This window comes from Mustela putorius, unplaced genomic scaffold (genome assembly GCF_011764305.1).
Source record: "Mustela putorius furo isolate JIRA1106 unplaced genomic scaffold, ASM1176430v1.1 tig00003845_pilon_pilon_pilon, whole genome shotgun sequence".
Classification (NCBI taxonomy): domain Eukaryota; kingdom Metazoa; phylum Chordata; class Mammalia; order Carnivora; family Mustelidae; genus Mustela; species Mustela putorius.
Window position 1 is genome coordinate 30390213 of NW_025421998.1, and position 17716 is coordinate 30407928.

Below are 17716 nucleotides of genomic sequence, written 5' to 3' on the forward strand. Positions count from 1 at the left end.
GAACTAGCTAAAGTAGGAATAGAAAACAGGGAGTAAACAATTTGGGGAAAGAAGATAGCAAAAAATTTCTTGGCTTTTCCTGGTGGTGACTATTGAGTTTTAAATGATAAGCCGGTTTTCGCCAGACAAATGGCTATAGAAGGGCATTTGCAGCAAAGGGAGAAACAAGAAGAACCAAGGAGCCATCAACATCCAAGATGCCCTCTCAGATAAACATGGTTTGGTAACAGCTGGAGCATAAGATGTGAAGGCAGAGGTGGAATGGAACTGACAGGCCTGGTGAGCAGTGAGACTTGAGAGCCAGACAGGGACAAGATCATAGAGCATAAAGAAGTCAATTCTTCAACCTAGAGGCAAAAGGAAGTCAGTACAGGTTGACAGGAGATGGGCCATTCTGAACAGCAATTAAAATTATGCATTATTCAAGTACCTCCTCTAGTGGGACCCCATTCAGATGATTAACATTTGCTAACCTGACAGCACACAGGTGGTGTGGCTTTCAGACATCCTAAGTTGAGATGTAGCCAGGAGAGTCTCCTCCTTCATAAGACCCCATATAATCATGCACAAAAGCAGGAGAGCAGACAGGCACACCAAATTACACACAGGGACAGGCACCTATATCGGGTCAGGAGAATGCTCCAGGAATCTCTGCTATCACTTCTCTCACCCAATTCTAAAAATATTAAGCTTGCGTCATCTGGGGAGAATGGCAGTGAACAGGCACAGTAAGGGCACTGGCCAGTGTTTGCTCTAGTCCTAGGGAGCTGGGTGGCAAGGAGTACAATAGTGGGTCCACTGGTTTGTGTGCATGCAATTGGGCTACTCCACATCAGGATTCTGGAAAGCTCTCTGGGGTACCCCTATTCATCAAAAACATGATCTTCATAGCAGAGCTTTGTCTGATTCCTTGAACGTGCATATGTTCTAGCCTTTTTGTAAAAAGAAGCTTGATTTATGGAACTGTCCTAAATGACAACCTACTGTGCAAACCCCCATACTAGTAACCACTATACTCCTCTAACTCTGAGAGCCACATCGGGAGTTACCTGCGACTGGTTGGAGAAGACAGCAATCAGCAATTGGACTTTACTCAGCATCTGTAGTCCAGGTTACACAATAATAAATTTTGAAAAGTTTGTACTTGAGGAAGGTTATCTTTTCCTAACTCACAAAAATGTGCTTATTGGGCCTGCAGGAATCTACTGCTATGGTCCTGTTAGTGATAATAAGAGCCTGCACAGTGGGGTTATAAATAAGGAGGTGGCTTTGAGAGATGTTCAAAGGTAGATTTTACAGGACTTAGTGGCTAATTAAGTGTGGGGAGGGGTTAAGCAGGAAGGGCTCCAGCTTGCAAGGTTTCTGGCTTGAGAACCTGGATACAGAGAAGATCCCTTCACAGAAATAAGGGAGAAGTTTTGACCTAGAGACTTCGACATGTCCAAAGGATGTATTGGCAGAGCTATTTAGGAGGCAGCTAACCTAAGAGTCATTTCAGTGACAGTTGAAACCATGAAACTTGATGACCTACAGGAATGGAGGTGGAGAGGAGGGCTTCAACAATGGAATCTGAGATGTAAAAGCAAGAGAACAGAAACCTAGGAAGTTGCAACAGACAGAAAGGAGTCAAAATTTCAATTAAGGTCAAGTAAAATGAGGACTACAATGGGGTCTGTAGATTTGGAAACTAGTAGATCAATAGTAGCTTTTTCCAGAGGTGGTGGTGGTGGTGGTGGTGTTTTTGGAGTGAAGCAATGAAGACAGAATCTTGACTGCAGTGGGCTGAAAGAACCTGGAATGAAGGAAGGGCAGAAATGTGGTGGCACAGTTCCCACTGTGTTTTGTTGCATTTCCAAATGGTAAGAAAAGAGTGAAAAAAAGGGGTGGGATATAAATGGAACTGAAAGAGAAGGGATCAAGACTCATATCCAAGTTACTGCCCTACCAATAGCAAAGTCAATGACTGAGTAGATTGAGTACTGAACTTGGCATTTGGAAAACCGGAGTCTAAACACTACCTCCATTCTAGGTACACTTTGTCAAGTCACTTTACCTCTTTAGTCCTTGGGATCCCTTTCTGGGAGATGGAAGCACTGAACTCTATGTCATCACATGTTGTAAGGACTGGGTGAGGGTATCTATGGGAGAGTGCCTGGCGCAGGTGTGGTGCAGTGGTGCAGTATGTGTTTGCTAAATGCTAACTTGAGTCACGATCCCTTCAAAGGTCTGATTGGGGGCCATCCATGTAATCACTGTTGTTTTCTTTACTATTTTTATTCATATAATTTTTATCTCCTTAGGAATTTGGTGACAGGCTCTGTTAGTCTGTTCCTCCCTTGTTTGAAGGACAGGCCAAAGATCCAGTTTGGAAATGAGAGAGGAGGACTAGCGGGCAACATTGGCTTCATCCATTGATATCTCCCAGAGGTACAGAAACAGGACTCATGAAGATGTTCACGAGACTCCAAGTTCTTACGTTAGCTTTGTTTTCAAAGGGATTTTTACTCTCTTTAGGAGACCATAATTTTCTGAGGAGAGAGATTAAAATAGAAGGTGACCTTGTTTTAGGGGGCCTGTTTCCTATTAATGAAAAAGGCACTGGAACTGAAGAATGTGGGCGAATCAATGAAGACCGAGGAATTCAACGCCTGGAAGCCATGTTGTTTGCTATTGATGAAATCAACAAAGACAATTACTTGCTGCCAGGAGTGAAGTTGGGTGTACACATTTTGGATACATGTTCACGGGATACCTATGCATTAGAGCAATCGCTGGAATTCGTCAGGGCATCTTTGACTAAAGTGGATGAAGCTGAGTATATGTGTCCTGATGGATCCTACGCCATTCAAGAAAATATCCCTCTGCTCATTGCAGGGGTCATTGGTGGCTCATACAGCAGTGTTTCCATACAGGTAAGATAGGCCAGTGCTGTTGCTAAAATGCTATGTCTCTTTGGTTTTATGTCCCAGGGAAACATAAAGAACATAATGAAATCTATGATTTCATTAATGGATAATATTAACAATGTAACTGATGACTTCTTTGGGTATTTTATAAGACAGGTGTGCAGAAGGAACATTTCTCTAGCAATGAAAATTGTTTAGAATTGTATCAGGTAGCTACTATAGCATAGCAAACTACTCCAAAATCGAATGACTTAAAACAACAATTATTTATTATTATAGTTTGTAATTCTGAAGATCAACTGGAATGAGTTGATTGAGGTAGGGTTCAGCTATGGGTGGCTATACTCTAGGTTGTCCCTTACCCTCCACCTCGAATCAGTGTGCTAGCCCAAACGAGTTCTTCTCAGGGACATGGCAGAAGTGCAAGGGAATGCAAACTTCACTGCACATTCCCCTTCTAGGCCCCTGGTTGTGTCATATCTGCTAGCAGCCCATTATTAGCCAAAGCAACAGACAGGGCTCAGAAGTCAAGAAGCAGAGAAATGTGTCCTGCCCACAGCACAAGTGCTGCAAAGTTATATCACCAAAGGACATATGAATAAGATGGTGTGGTGATTTGAATCCATCGATACAATCTGTCACAGGAAGAAATAATATCTAAACTCTATTTTTTTATACTAGTTTTTACTAAGGCATTATTTTGTTCAGAGATAAATCGTCAACAATTTCTCATGGTATAAATCTGAAAATGTACACAGAAAAGCCACAAATGACTACCATAAAGAAAAAAAGGGAACAATTCAGCATGCAACTTAAATTAGAGAGAAAGCTGCTAACCGGCTCTCTTACTTTTGTTGGGAAAAGAGGAACATATTATTCAAACTCTAGCAATGCTCACTTTTAGGGTCACAAAACTTTAGAGATAGAAAACAATTAAGAAATTGTCTAACTCAAATTTGACACTTTCCCAAGCCCCAGAAAGACTGGTTTCATGAAAACACCCATTGGTAGGTAACTCAAAAACTAGAATTTGCATCTTACGTACTTTTGTGCTCTTTCAACTGTCCCATGTGATTCCTGTATGTTAGTTGCAGTTCAATATTTTGTGTCACAGTAATAAAAATCCAAGATTCTAAGTCATGTACTTTGTGTCCTACCAAATTACTATAATCAAAGTCATAAGAACTAAAGGAAGTCAGATTACATTCATGTCTTTATATGTCACAAACCACTGAAATTAGCTCTATTTGCATTGGAATAACCTTATTTCTATCTCACAGATTCCTTGCATTTAAAATTCTGTGCTGTTCTAAATGAGGTACTTCAAATCTCTTTCCTTCTTCAGAACACACCCTCATATTATGAGTAATTAGGATAATTGGTTTTTCATAAACACCCTTTGACTTCATTAGGTGGATAGAAAATATTACACATCTCAAAGCATATTATGTTAATTTTGCCACTATTTCTAAACTTGGATCAGAAGAGATGGGATTTGCTATTTGAGAAGAGAGAATTAAAAATATATATCTATCATCTTTCAATAATAACTTCACCAAATGAGTGTCAATCGTTTTATAAATTTTATGTTATACTCAATATTAGCACTGGTAAGAAATTACATATATGCTCTTCTGACCTTAGTTTCTCCCAGTGCAGTAAATAACATTCTACAGCAGATGTGTAAATAACTATTTATCCAAAGTAATTAACAAACTATGCCAGGCACATAGATTTTTTAAAATCTAATATTATTCATTTACTACCTATGTACTCCTCAAAAAAAGGGCAGATTGTTTTAGAAAAAAAAAAATCTGGGCTATTAAAATCCTGTACAAGTTCACAATGGAAGAAGCCACTTCTTAATCATCAAAGGACCTTACTATTTCATTCATCTGGTCAATATCACCATAAAGTCACAAATGCTGATATAGGTTCTGTCTCCATAGTGTAAATAAGGAAACCAAAAGTATCACACTATAATGAAAAGGATATCAATTCTGGCACCAGAAAGACTTGGGTTTTATTTCCAACTCCATCATTTACTAGTTCACCTGTAAAAATAAGCAAAATAGCATTTATCTTGACAAGTTGTTTAGAGGATAAATTGAGAATATCTGTGGGAAATGCCTCACCAAAACACTAAAAGATTCAATAAATGGTGACTATTATGTTCCCACAATGAAAGGAAGTCAGTGGAAGAGCCATACCTAAAAACAACTCCCCGGCTCTCCCCATGGCCAAATCACTGTTGGAACCCCATGTATTTCAGCATCAAGTCAATCCGTATATATCCCCTTCTGTGTGTCCTACGCTTCAACAAAGGTAGAAAGACCACTAAAGTAAGAGAGAACACAGCCTTGGCCTCAAGGAACTTAAGATCTGACTCCAGGTACAATACCTCTATGAAATAACAGTAACTATAATTTAGAATGGTTCATGTGGCTCACAAGGTCAGAAACGACATTTAGAAAGGCTTTGAGGAAGACTGATAGAATGACAGCTCCACTGAAGAAAAGTTATGCAGGCTGCATTATGAAAGAGATGCGAGAGGCCAATTAGAATATTGGTGGCAAATGTTTGTGTGCCAGAGAAAAAGGCCCTGACACAAGTAATGGGGTGAGCTGGAGAGGAAGTACAGAGAAAGCTTCATTACCTCCTAAAAGGACACTACTTGGTGTCCTGAATACTCAGGATCTGACTAGACCACACACTGGTCCCATCCAAAGTAAGCTAGAAGGAAGAGCCATATATGTATACATACTAGATTCCAGACAACCTTCCGAGGGATCCTTCCCCATAGGGCCTTGCTTTCAGCTAGGCAGGGTGAATGAAGAGAGGTCCTAGAGGGCTCTTAGCTATATACCTAAGAATTAAAGTGTATTACATATTTGAAACAAACCTTTTAATAAGAATTTTAAAACAAATAGTTGAAGGCAATCCAAAGTGATACATTTCTAATGGTGAACTGAAAGCACTCTAGTACATTAAGGAAGAAAACATTTTAGGAGAGTGGCTTTTTCAAGGTACCCCCACACTTACCTACTGATCCTGGACTGGAATCTCATCAGTGACCCTGGTGTCTGGTAACTGTGGTGACAGTGTGTAGCTGTCCACAAAGATTCATTCACATCAGTCAACACTGCAATCTATTTTTAACTACTTCTGACTCCCTGAATATTTATTGGAAAGTATATTTGCTTGAACTGAGCAGAGGGAGAAAAGGGGGTGAAGCTGTAGTAGAAATGTACGATCACGAATCTACCACAGCTAAAAACTTCTATTGTCTAATTGTAGTACCCAGTCCCAAACTAATGCACAGTTTTCTGTCACAAAATTGCCTGGTGAGAGAAAGAACTTTAGAGAATGATAATAATCTCCCCATGTGAGCCTAGATTATTTTATTGGTGGGATTGCTTCAGGAGATGCTTTCTCTCCAGCTTCCTCTTCTTTCATTATCTCCTCACTAACGGAAAAGAACTCTCCAGAAGTCAGGAGAGGAGATGCCTCCTGCTGAACTAGCTCATACAACAGGCATTGTTTGCAGGGAGTAAAAACTGCCTGAAAGGGGAAATTCTTAATGATTTGCTGAGTTAAGCTGTATCACCATGGATGAAGACCTTAATAATTGTTTTCCCAACATTCTTATTAAGGAGTGCAAACTACTCTGTGGTTGTCCTTTTTATGAAACAACAGTATTGATTTCTTAACTGGATAATCAATGAAAGCTAGCATCAAAAATCCTTCTTTATTAGCAAACATACATGGGGTCTATTCGGCCCCTCTGGTGAATCAGTTTCTTTTCAAAGCATTTTTAAGATGCTGCTGCTCTTCTCTGTAAGCCTGCAGTCCACCCACTTCGAGGGAAAACCGTATTTATTCAAGAGGAGGATCAGACTGGCTGCCTTTAGCAGGCCGTTGTCTATATGGTACTCATTTTGAAACACTGTTTATGTTTGTGCCTTTTTAAATAGACTGTGTAGTTAGAGCTTCTCAGTTCTCCATTCAAAAACATCCCTTGAATCCTTCCAAAAAATGTTCCTCACTCCTTTTCAGAGGCTGTATCATTTTTTGTCTTTTTGCCAACCTAGAGCACATTTTAACTGAAATGACAGGTATAAATTGACCCAGTAGTGTCTCTGAGGGTTAAAGTGACCTCACAACAAATGGGGACATGAGTTAGATGGCATCTACAAGGTGAGCTCAGAGAAAGGATGGAAGAGAGTGTTGAGAGCGTTTCACTTCCTCTTTCTCATGCCTGGGATAGTCAGGTGCTTTAACAGAATTTTTAGCAATACCCACATCCTAGGACCTCTCTTACCATGGGAGAGGGTCATTGTAACATTCTTGTTTATCATGACATGGATTTGGACATGCCATGCATTGCTCACATCATGTCTCTGACAAGAATAATTCCTTGGACTAAATCCCTTGCAGTAAGTTTCACAGATTTTATCCAAATGGGGCGAGGGGGACAACACATCAAGACACACTCTATTTTTCCTCCACCCACGTCCACAGTGTGAACATGGCCCACCACAGATCAGTTTGTCTGAAGCATTCCTCTCCCTCAAGGCTTCCCTCCTTTACATTTAAATGCTTTGGGAAGAGTCACACATGAATTGCTGGTTTTATTATAATAGCATTAGAAAAACAGTCGAAGGACTTGGAGATACAAGAGCTTTCATACAGTTAGCTATGTCCAAGTATCAGACAGACAGTTGGATGGAAAAATTTATACTTATTCCACAGATAAATAAGGTGAATCAAGAGCAGAGTTTCTCGGCATTGGCACTATTGGGCCGGAGCTGCCCGTGCTTTGGGGGAAGGTTACAGCATCACTGGCCTCCACCCACTAGACTGGATCCCAGCAGCACCCCAAGTTGTGAAGTTGTGACATCCAAAAATGTGTCCATGCCTTGCCAAATCACAAAGTTATGGCCCTTCCCCACTGGCAATCACTGACCTAGAACAAGGAGCATTTAGGGCCAACGTAAGGGAGATGTCCTAGAAATGAAAGAGCAGGGGATATGAGGAAGTGAGTCTTCTGTCATTGGAGTTACTCATGCAAAACACCCATTTTTGAGGAGAATGAAGCAACATACTGGTATGTGAACTATATGGCATTTAAGGGCATTTCTTCATTTTTATAATTACATGATGCACAAGCAAAATGCTCTACTATTGGGATATAAGGGATTACAAAGGGAAGTAGACCTAAACCTTGAAGCAAAATAAATAACAGGCTCTTTTCTGTCAGGATCACTTTGAAGAAGCCCAGCCAGTTATTATTTCACTTGATTATGGTAGTACTTTTATGAACTCAGTGAATCGAGCATCTCAATTACCTACATATTCAACTAGGACTCATAAAATCGTTTTTATCAGAAAATAAGCATCTATTAAGCATTTACATTTCAGGAGTATCAAGAACACTGTTGTGTAGAGTCTGGCTAATGTGGAGAAGAGAGAATATAAAATAAAATTTAAAAATAAACATCTTACAGGCCCCTGAGGCCTGGATAAGCAAATTAGGAAATATCAAATCCATACATAAAAGAGGGACCAGAAAAGGACCTGAGTATCACTTGACATGTTAAGCCCTAGGAGACTAGAGAGAATAACAGAATGAACAGGAAGGAATGGACGTGAGCAGGAAAAAGACATTCAGATCAGTGTAAACAGAAAGCCTGTTTCTGAAGCCTCCTTGGAAAGTCACTTTCTCATAGTCTCTGAGATACCATCTGCCCATTCTTTCATGAAATAGAGAACACAGCATTTCTTCCACCTGGAATGTAATGTTCTTTAGCTCTCTGCAGGCCTTGCCAAACCCTACCTACCTTCAGTTCTCAGTTCCAACCCTACCCTTCTTGAGAAACCTATCCCAAGTTCCCACTACATAAACACCCCCCTGTTACTATCTTATTAAGTATAATTGTTTATTTGCATATCTTTTCTTCCACCAAACTATAAGCCACCTGAGTTTAGGAAACACATCCTTTAGCCTTTGTACCAAGGGCACTTAGGACCAGGCTGAAAATAAACTTTTTTTTTTTAATGAACAGGATGTTAATGTCCATCTACATGTCCAAAAGATTGAAAATCCCTAAACAAATCTTGGATTGGTGGGTCACAGCTATGACCCACCTATTCTAGATCAGTCTAGATGTTCATAAGTTCAAAATAAGCATTTTCTGACAGCTGAAAACCTGGGTTTGATGCAAAAGAAAGATGATGCAGCAAAGTGAGCATGTGGGACAAAGGTCTTCTTCCACTCTCCCTTCCTCCACTGCCCACACATGTGCCACAAAAGATGCCTTGATTTGAGAGCACCTCTAGGGGTTCTACTTCACTTGTCCTTAGAAGCTGGGCACTCAGGGACACTCCAGATATAGTAAGGACTGCGTCCCTAGTCCAATCTAGTTCTATACAGTCTCTCCGCGCACAGAGTCATCGGAGCGCCACATACTATGTGCTCCGCTAATGCAAAAGAGAAGGAAACATAACCCTATCCTCAAGAAAAGCAGAGTGACAACTTTAGAGATCCACTGAGGAATCCATCTTTAGTGTGTCTTTCACCACAAAAGGAAAGATGAGAGTTTCATTAGTAAGCTTAATATTGCAGCTATAGTGATCATAGCACAAATATGCTACAACTACACATTTTTATCATGCCTTTCTTGAAAAATTTCAGCTCACTGATTTAAAACTCTACATGTGGACTGATGAGGATTTATTTAAGCCTTCATTCCTCGTTTCTCATGTCTAAGATGGAGATATTAATAGCACTCTCTTACCGGCTTATCGTAGGAATTAAATGAATGAGAAAATACATAAAACCCACAAAAAATAGTGCTTCACACATAATGAGCATTTAACATTTTATATTTTAGTACATATTATTATTGATGGTATAATAATCTGTTAGGTTTTTTGTTTTTAACTTTTAACAGCTCCAGTCCAAGAGAAATAATTCTTAGGGGAACTGAGGGTCATAAAGGTCAGGTACCAAGTTAAAGTTTTACCACTCTGCAAGTACTGGAATCAACATTAGGATCCCCATAGCCTGCTGCCTCCCACACTCCTATCCTGATCATTCACATACACAGCCTAAGCTTCAGAAAACTCCAACTCAAAAGTCATCTCAGATAGCATCTTTTTATTTATTTCCTTTCTAGACGTTTCATTCTAAAGCAATCTCACAGAACTGATTGTTTTGAAACCTCCCCTCATTGCTCCTGCTTCCTCTCCTCCAAGAAAAGGACAACACTGTTCAAGGACTTTTTCATAGGGAAGGAGGCAATAGCAGTTTTAAAATGTTTTTAACACTGTGACATCATAGAAATTTTTCACCAGAAGTAATTATCTAAGATGTACTGTTTTTTCCCTTAGCTTTAGGGTTAATTTAGTCCCTAATTAATTCCCCTTCTGTCATGTGTTTATTTGGAAACTACTCTTGTGAGAAACAAGTGCCATCAGGACCAACATCCACTGGGCAACAGAATGGCCCATGGCTGAGAACCAGCTTGTATTGTGGCCACATGTCTATGACGGAGGTCATAGGATGACAAGCAAGGAATGCCGACATTTCTGATGTACAGCAGGTGTTTTATACTATTAGATGAAGAACTAAACTAATTGAAATAGTACTCCTTTAGCTAAACCTGAGATATGATTTTGCTTTAACAATACAAAATTCTCTTTTCAAATACCATTAAACATGTGCCTTTTAAATGGATCAATATACATAAAGCTCAGTATTTCAATATGGAAGGAGCCAACACTTAGCAGTTTATAATAATGAAATTTTATTGATTTAATGTAGTAGAAGTGCTTTTACTGGTCTATGAAAAATGCAGGTGAAAATGTACGGAGCATTTTTCTAATTAATGGACTTTGGAAATCTAAGAATAGTGTTCCAAAAACATTTGCAGTTTAACTCTAAGCAAACGCTGATACTCCAGGCAGTCTATCAGTAGGACTTTGGACACTAAAATTGTGGTGTTGCTATTTTCGACATCACCACCTGGTATATAACGGAAATCCCTCTGTTACCAGTGACAAAGTCTTGATTCTTGCCAGCTCTGACTTTACCTTCCAATAGAGGGAACCGGCAACAGGGGAGAATACAATAGAAGCAACACTTTCAAAAATTATATTCCAAATATAGAACAGATTTCCTTGCCAAGTGGTCAGAATGGCAAAGCATCTTGCAACATTTGCCATCACTTAATAGGGTTGAATGTGTAGGGCATGCATCCCAGGGACGAGTTGGTTTCTCCCAGGCACCATGCCTCCAGCTTGGGTAGCTGCCATCAGGTTCACAGTGAGGCCTCACAGAACACAAACTGGGCAATTAAGCTTTCTCAATGTGGAAAACAGATGTGACTGAACACATAATCTACAATGTGTTCTGAATTTTTCTACAGAAAAGTAACTTTCCATAGAAGTAAAAACTGTATGTTTGTATTAAGCACAGACTACCTATGCTCACACAGTAGTTGTAAGGAATATCACTGAGAACCAGATTTAAAGAAACGCAACAATAAACAGAGGTTGATGGCATCCAGCAAATTTCAACTTCTAGGACGGCTATTTAACTGACTCTCAATTTTCATTTCCACGTTCAAGAAAATCTTAATGTTCACTTTTCTGAGATGCTTCCAGGGATTTTAAAGTTCTTCAGCCTTTCTATACTGTTCAACAACCAATATTTTTTATGACCTGCTTCCTTCCAAAAAAAATTCAAGTGACCCGTAATGACATGAACAGGATAACAAAGGGGACATAAGTATTTGAGTAACTACTACCAATCAAATAAAACAATTTTAAGTGGACTCAAACTTTTCTTTACACCTCCAATCTTGATATTCCTAGTATGAATTTATTCATCATTACTGGGATTACATGAACTCACAGCCAAGGCTGGAATGCATGTTTTGTCCTTTTCATCATCCTTCCCTGACTCTTTCTTTTCAAGTTGGATATCATCCACTATGGCCTTTTTAAAACACAACTTCAATCAAGCCATTCCCTTAATTAAGAATTTTAATAGCTTTTTATCTTTTAAAGAATAAAGTCCAAAATCTTTAGCATAGCATATAAAACGCATAGCAGTCTAGCCACAGTCCCTCTATTCTTCTTTACCCTCTACTAAATCTTGCAGAGCACTGGTTGCCCCAACAATACTGAATTAAACTATTAAAACAAATACTTCTCGGTGTCCAAATTCTTCCTTCTGCCTTAAAACTTCCTTTCTTCGTTCTCTAGCAATGTTCCACTGACCCTTCAAGATCAAGGCTAAATGTCTCCTCTCTACAGGAGTCAGCCATGACTTACATGAGTATCATCATGAGTTGCTCCTTCACCTGTCTTTTGTTTAAGTTTGTATACATGTACCTCAAAATCTTAAACCTTGATAATGTTTCCTTGTCTCATACCAGACTATAATTTCTTGGAAGACAGTAGGAGTACATTACTCATCATAGAAAGCTAAATTTTAGAATACTGCCTGGTACCATTGGCACTGATCAAAGTTTGCTGGATGAATGACTTTAGGGTAAGAAATTATCAGCATCTCTATCACTTTTTGAGCCCTTACTAAGTGGCAGCGAGTGAGTTAAGTACTTCATATGTGTTATCACTACATCCTCACGTAACTTTTCAAGTGAAGGACTACTATTATTTCCTTTCTACAGGTGGGAAAACTGAAGCTCAGTAGTTAAAATAATTTGCCTAAGTTCATGCAGCTAGTGAGGAAAGGAACTGGAGTTCCAAATGCTGGCTTGTTTGATTCCAACCCTGTGCACTGAACCACTACACTATTTGCTTTCATCCCTTACAGCTCTGTTGAAGGAACACAGAAACCATGGATAACACAGTTCTATTTGCTACACATAATATGGCATAGAATCTTCCACCCTAAATTATTGCCCCAGGGCCTCAGAAGTAAATACTGACCTTTTTTTAAAACTAGGCGATAGCCCTCAGCTACCCCTCAAGCATATCAACAACTTTTGGCCTTTGGTTAAAAACCACAAGAGTAGAAATGTCTTTCTTATTGGTAAGGCCATATTTGTCATATTGTGATAAAAGTAACTTCCAGGTTACAGAAAATATACTTTAGTGCAACTTGTGCTTCTATTAGATCCTTATCAGGCATTGTCAAAAATCAATACCCAAGGTATTAAAGGACATTAGAAAACAGGTCTGTTGCTGTCAGGTCTTCCTGGGAACCACATTTTTGCAAGGGTAGCTGGCAAACATCAATATACTGTGGACCAGATCTGACACAGACCTTTTGATCCCACTGTCAATGCCTAGAGCCCAAATGAATTTGATTCCATGACTGCTCTTGAAAATAAACTCACGGAGGGAAAAGGGAGCAAAAATCAGATGCAGATGATTCTGTGAGCAAATGCCTTCTGGTTCTTTTTTTGAGTACTTCCCAAGTCAGAGTGGAAACAAAGTTATTGCTGAGATAGTGCCTTGTTAGTAAGGGCAGAAGATAGACACCTGCCCAATGCAGAGTGCCACTGTCATGATGAGAAACCTGACATGTCTTATAATGCTAGTCTCCCGAAAAAAAAAAAAAAAGTGATTTAAGGGATCCTATGTGGTCTGCATATCATTTCAGTTATGAGATGTCAAAATGGATAAACTTTCTATTCATAAACCCCTTTGTCACAAATGAAGAAAATTAAAGTGTATTACTGTCTAGGTTGCAAACCACAGGTGCTGAGTGCAGTGATTTCAGGAGGTTAGATATCAGGTTAAAAATCAGGTTAGCTTCAAGCCATTTCTGTAAGTTTTTTGCCATGAATAAGGAATCCTTTGTCTGGACTGTCTATACAGAATCATGGGGATTGAGTCATGCTGTTGAATGGGAAAGGCAATATGAACCTTTGCCTAGTGTGGCCACAGCATGTAAGAGGTAGTGACTTTTGCAGATTATACTGAGTAAACTGGCATTTGCTACACTCTATTATGTGATTTCCTAAATCCAGATTAATCTCTGGCCTTCAGACATGGGCTGCAGTCAACTGTTTCCATACAAAATGTTCCCAGATGTGCTACAGGTAGTGTGGTCCAAAAAAAAAAAAGACTAATCCTTTCCATAACAACAATATGATTGGCATCCTTTATGGGCAGATAACTCATGTGATGTGAACAGCTTGAATTCCTCAGGCAGTTTCTCAACTCTACACCACCTCCAGTTGCAATTTAAAATACAAGCCAATCCGGGATTTTGTACTTAACAGTGCAACTTTATCCTTTGGAATAGAGGGGTCACTAAGGTCTCTTACCATCACAACTTTTAGAACCTGCTTTATGTAATAACATGTGTTATGAGGTAGCAGATGGTTCAAAGTGCAGCACTCACTGTTTCTCTTCCAGACTTATATATAATCATGTAATTAAAAGAATGAAACAAAGCTTTCAGCACTGCACATGTGATAAAACAATTAAAGTTATAGACTTATTCTTAGAAAACAGACCCAAAGAGATAGATGAATAGCAAAGGATACAAAGGCAAACCCATGGAGTCTACTATTGAATCTCCTCTCAGGACAGCCATAAGGCGTTATTTTTCAAATGTATATACTTCAGCGCCATAGACCGCACTTCTCTGGGAAAGTAAGCATTTGATACCTCTCACCATCTGGAACTCTTAGGTAAGTACAGATCCACATAAAAATCAGTCATTGTCATTCCTTTTAATATACTAGCACAGCCTCAGAAGCCAATGACAATGAAAGTGCTGAAAAGCATCCTTGTGAATGGGCAATCTTTTGAGTAGGTAATCTGTTTCTACCAGATTCTAAATCTGTACACCCCTTTTCGTCTTCTGTTGAAAAAAAAAAAAAACCTGGCATTGTGCCATCACAGAAGGCAGAAAGCTTGTGTTTCAAATGGGTACATCATGGATATCCTAAGTGGGAAAGGTGACCACAGGACTGATGGGCGGGCTCACATGGGCCTGAAGTTTCCTATTCATATTCCCTTTTCACAACCTCAAAGAAAAGACTACCTGAGCTCTTCCCCATAATTCATACTTTTTCATTTTCATGACCGGAACATCGTTGAAATGAAGCATGACACCTGGAATCCTAAAAAGAGTCCCTCTGACTAGCTAAAAAAATGTTAGAAGTAAAACTTCCAAATAAATTTGTCTTTAACTCAAAATTCCCAACATAAGGACGGTTTCAATGATTACAGTAGTATCCATCCACAATCAGCTGATTATTGGAAAAGTAAAGCTTTTTAAACATCCCAAGAAAGAAGTAGCAACTATAAGGACAGCTCTGGGGTTTGGCTGCTTATGTATCTTGTACAGGAAGCACTTGTCTCTAGAAAAACCTTACCTTACCAGCAGACCTTACTATCAGTTCATTTGTTGAAGCCTGCCTTAGATATACATTTACAGGATTCCTACTTTGGTGTATGATGTTCAAGAACTAAGGTTTCATGGATAAGGCTCTTAGTTTGCTTCCCTTAGAATAAAAAGACAGTTTTCTAGCCCAAAAGGAATTGGTTCAGTGGCCCAATCCAGTTGATATCATATTGACTTCCTTTTGTATACTCCTAGTTAGTGACACAGAGATAATTTGAAGAAATCAGTTTTTATAGTATGAAAACCTTTGCTTCAGATTCCTAAATGTCTAAGCCAATTCCATGTCTAATGTGTCATCTCATTTTAGTGGAATGAACATAATTAGTGAAAGATCCACATTGCAGAGCAAATCATTTATCAATAGTGTTTGAGAGTATCTTTACATTGCCTGCTGGTAGCCAGCTATTTTTTTCCCACAGAAATCTATGCTTGTAATAGAAAAGATTACATGGGAGAGAAGCAAACTACTAACTCATTCATCAGTTCATTCACTTAACAAACATTATGGAGCACCTCTCTATAGTGCAAGACACCGAGGAAACAGAAATTAACTTTACACATCCCCTGTCCTTAAGAATTCTCATTCCAATAGAGGAATTAGCAATTAGAAATCACTATTATAATTTGATATGTGCCATGAAGAAAATACATAATGGAGGACAAGAGTCTCAGATAACAGGCACCAACTCAGCTTGAGGTGAGGCATAAAGAAAGGTTTCCCAGAGACGGGGTCCTTGAATGGATTCGCCGAGCAGACAAGTGGTAAAGGTCGTTTTAAGCAGAATGAACATTATGTGAAAAAGAATGTAGATTTGAGAACATCATTTGCAGTAAACTTTATGCACAGACCCAGAACATAACACATTGAGGAAACTACATGGAACCGAGCTCCTCCGGAAGGGACAAAAATGGGAAAACAGTGTCAGATGTTCAACAACAGTGTCAGATGTTCAACAACATGCAACAATGGTTTTTTTGGACAACTACTGCAGGTAATGCCAATCCTAAATAACTCCAGCTTGCAACTACAAAAATGAGAATAATACAAGAAATCTTCATTTTAGACCATATCATCTGCAATGTGCATAATAGTATGTGGCCAGGACTAGCATCCCAGGATCCTAAATGTTTCTCCTTTAGCCAACAGGATCAATAATATATTTATCACTTAACAGGTTACAATGAAAACCTGGCAATGGCTAGTCCTACATAAATTCAAACCAGCCAGAAAATGAATACTCCAAGGTGTGCAAACACTGAATATCAAACTCTAATACACACCACATAGGGGAAAGAGTTCCATTAAATCTGTGTGCAGCCTCTCCAGCCCCTGAAAATAACAGGCTTTGCCATAAGGTCATTGTATTTCTCACATAAATCATGAAGCCGAACATGATCATGATATTTATAGCTTGAAGCTTTCAACTTCACAGTTAAAATTTCCCAGTGGATTCTCAGACAACTGCTGTTATCTCTGAAGATGGTCAATCAGAAAGCAAATGCTCACATAGCCACAGGAAAATATAGGCTGAAAAATGAAAAAAAATATATATATATACTTTTGATAACAAGGACTGATTACTCATGGCCCTCAAATCAAGGAGTTTATGCCACCAGAAATTTTTAAATAGACAAACATGTTATAACTTGAAATATATATCTGCCATAGTGTAGTGAGAAGATTCACATATGACAGAGGTGCAGGGCTTGGATTGAGAACGGACTGAGTCTGGGAAGGTGACCGCAGTGACAAATCCTATGGGCTCTTTAGTAAGATCCAGAGAAACTCTGCTTCTCAGTTTCTTAATCTGTACCACAGGCTAATGGTAGTATCTGCTGCATAGATTGTTATGAGAGTTAAGCTAGATAATACATCTATAACAACTAGAATGCTAGCTTGTACCAAAATATGAGGACTATTAAAAATATGAAAGATCTTTAAAAGGCTTCCAAATAGGGCAGTCCACAAATAGTAATTCTGAAAATAGGGACTATGGGATAGTTCATCCCTGTACACTCTTGAGGAATTGTGAACTGGTATCTAAAAAGGGGGTAAACCCCTCAAAAATCCATCTTTGACTTTAGCTCCCCGTGGATTTCTGGTGCTGAACTGCAACTTAGCATTTGTAACCTCATTTTCCCCCAAGTTTTCTTCTTCTTTGTTCACTTTTGTCACTTTAACTTGAATCCAGAAATTTACATCTCTTTCTATGTCATATCATCTTATTGCCAGAGAGAATCTAGTCCTTTGGGAGAAATCAAGAAATTGGGTCTCATCTTAGCTCTTCTGTTTATTGGCTGTATAAATTCTGGAAAGTCACTTCACCCAGCTTCCTCACCTATAAAACAAAAGGCTTAGATCATCTTCATGGTTCCTTCCAGTTCTAAAATGTAAAGATCTTGTAGCTTACTTACA

The 17716-nt window shown here is 39.0% G+C and overlaps 1 protein-coding gene across 1 annotated transcript in view; it reads left to right on the plus strand.

The window, feature by feature from the left end:
• GRM3 (glutamate metabotropic receptor 3) overlaps positions 1 to 17716 on the plus strand; it is a 224336-nt gene that overhangs the window by 127547 nt on the left and 79073 nt on the right. Inside the window, exon 3 of the mRNA XM_004739635.3 lies at positions 2301 to 2912. Within this exon, the coding sequence (XP_004739692.1) occupies positions 2445 to 2912 (468 nt within the window). The 5' untranslated portion in view covers positions 2301 to 2444. The remainder of the gene's footprint in view (positions 1 to 2300; positions 2913 to 17716) is intronic.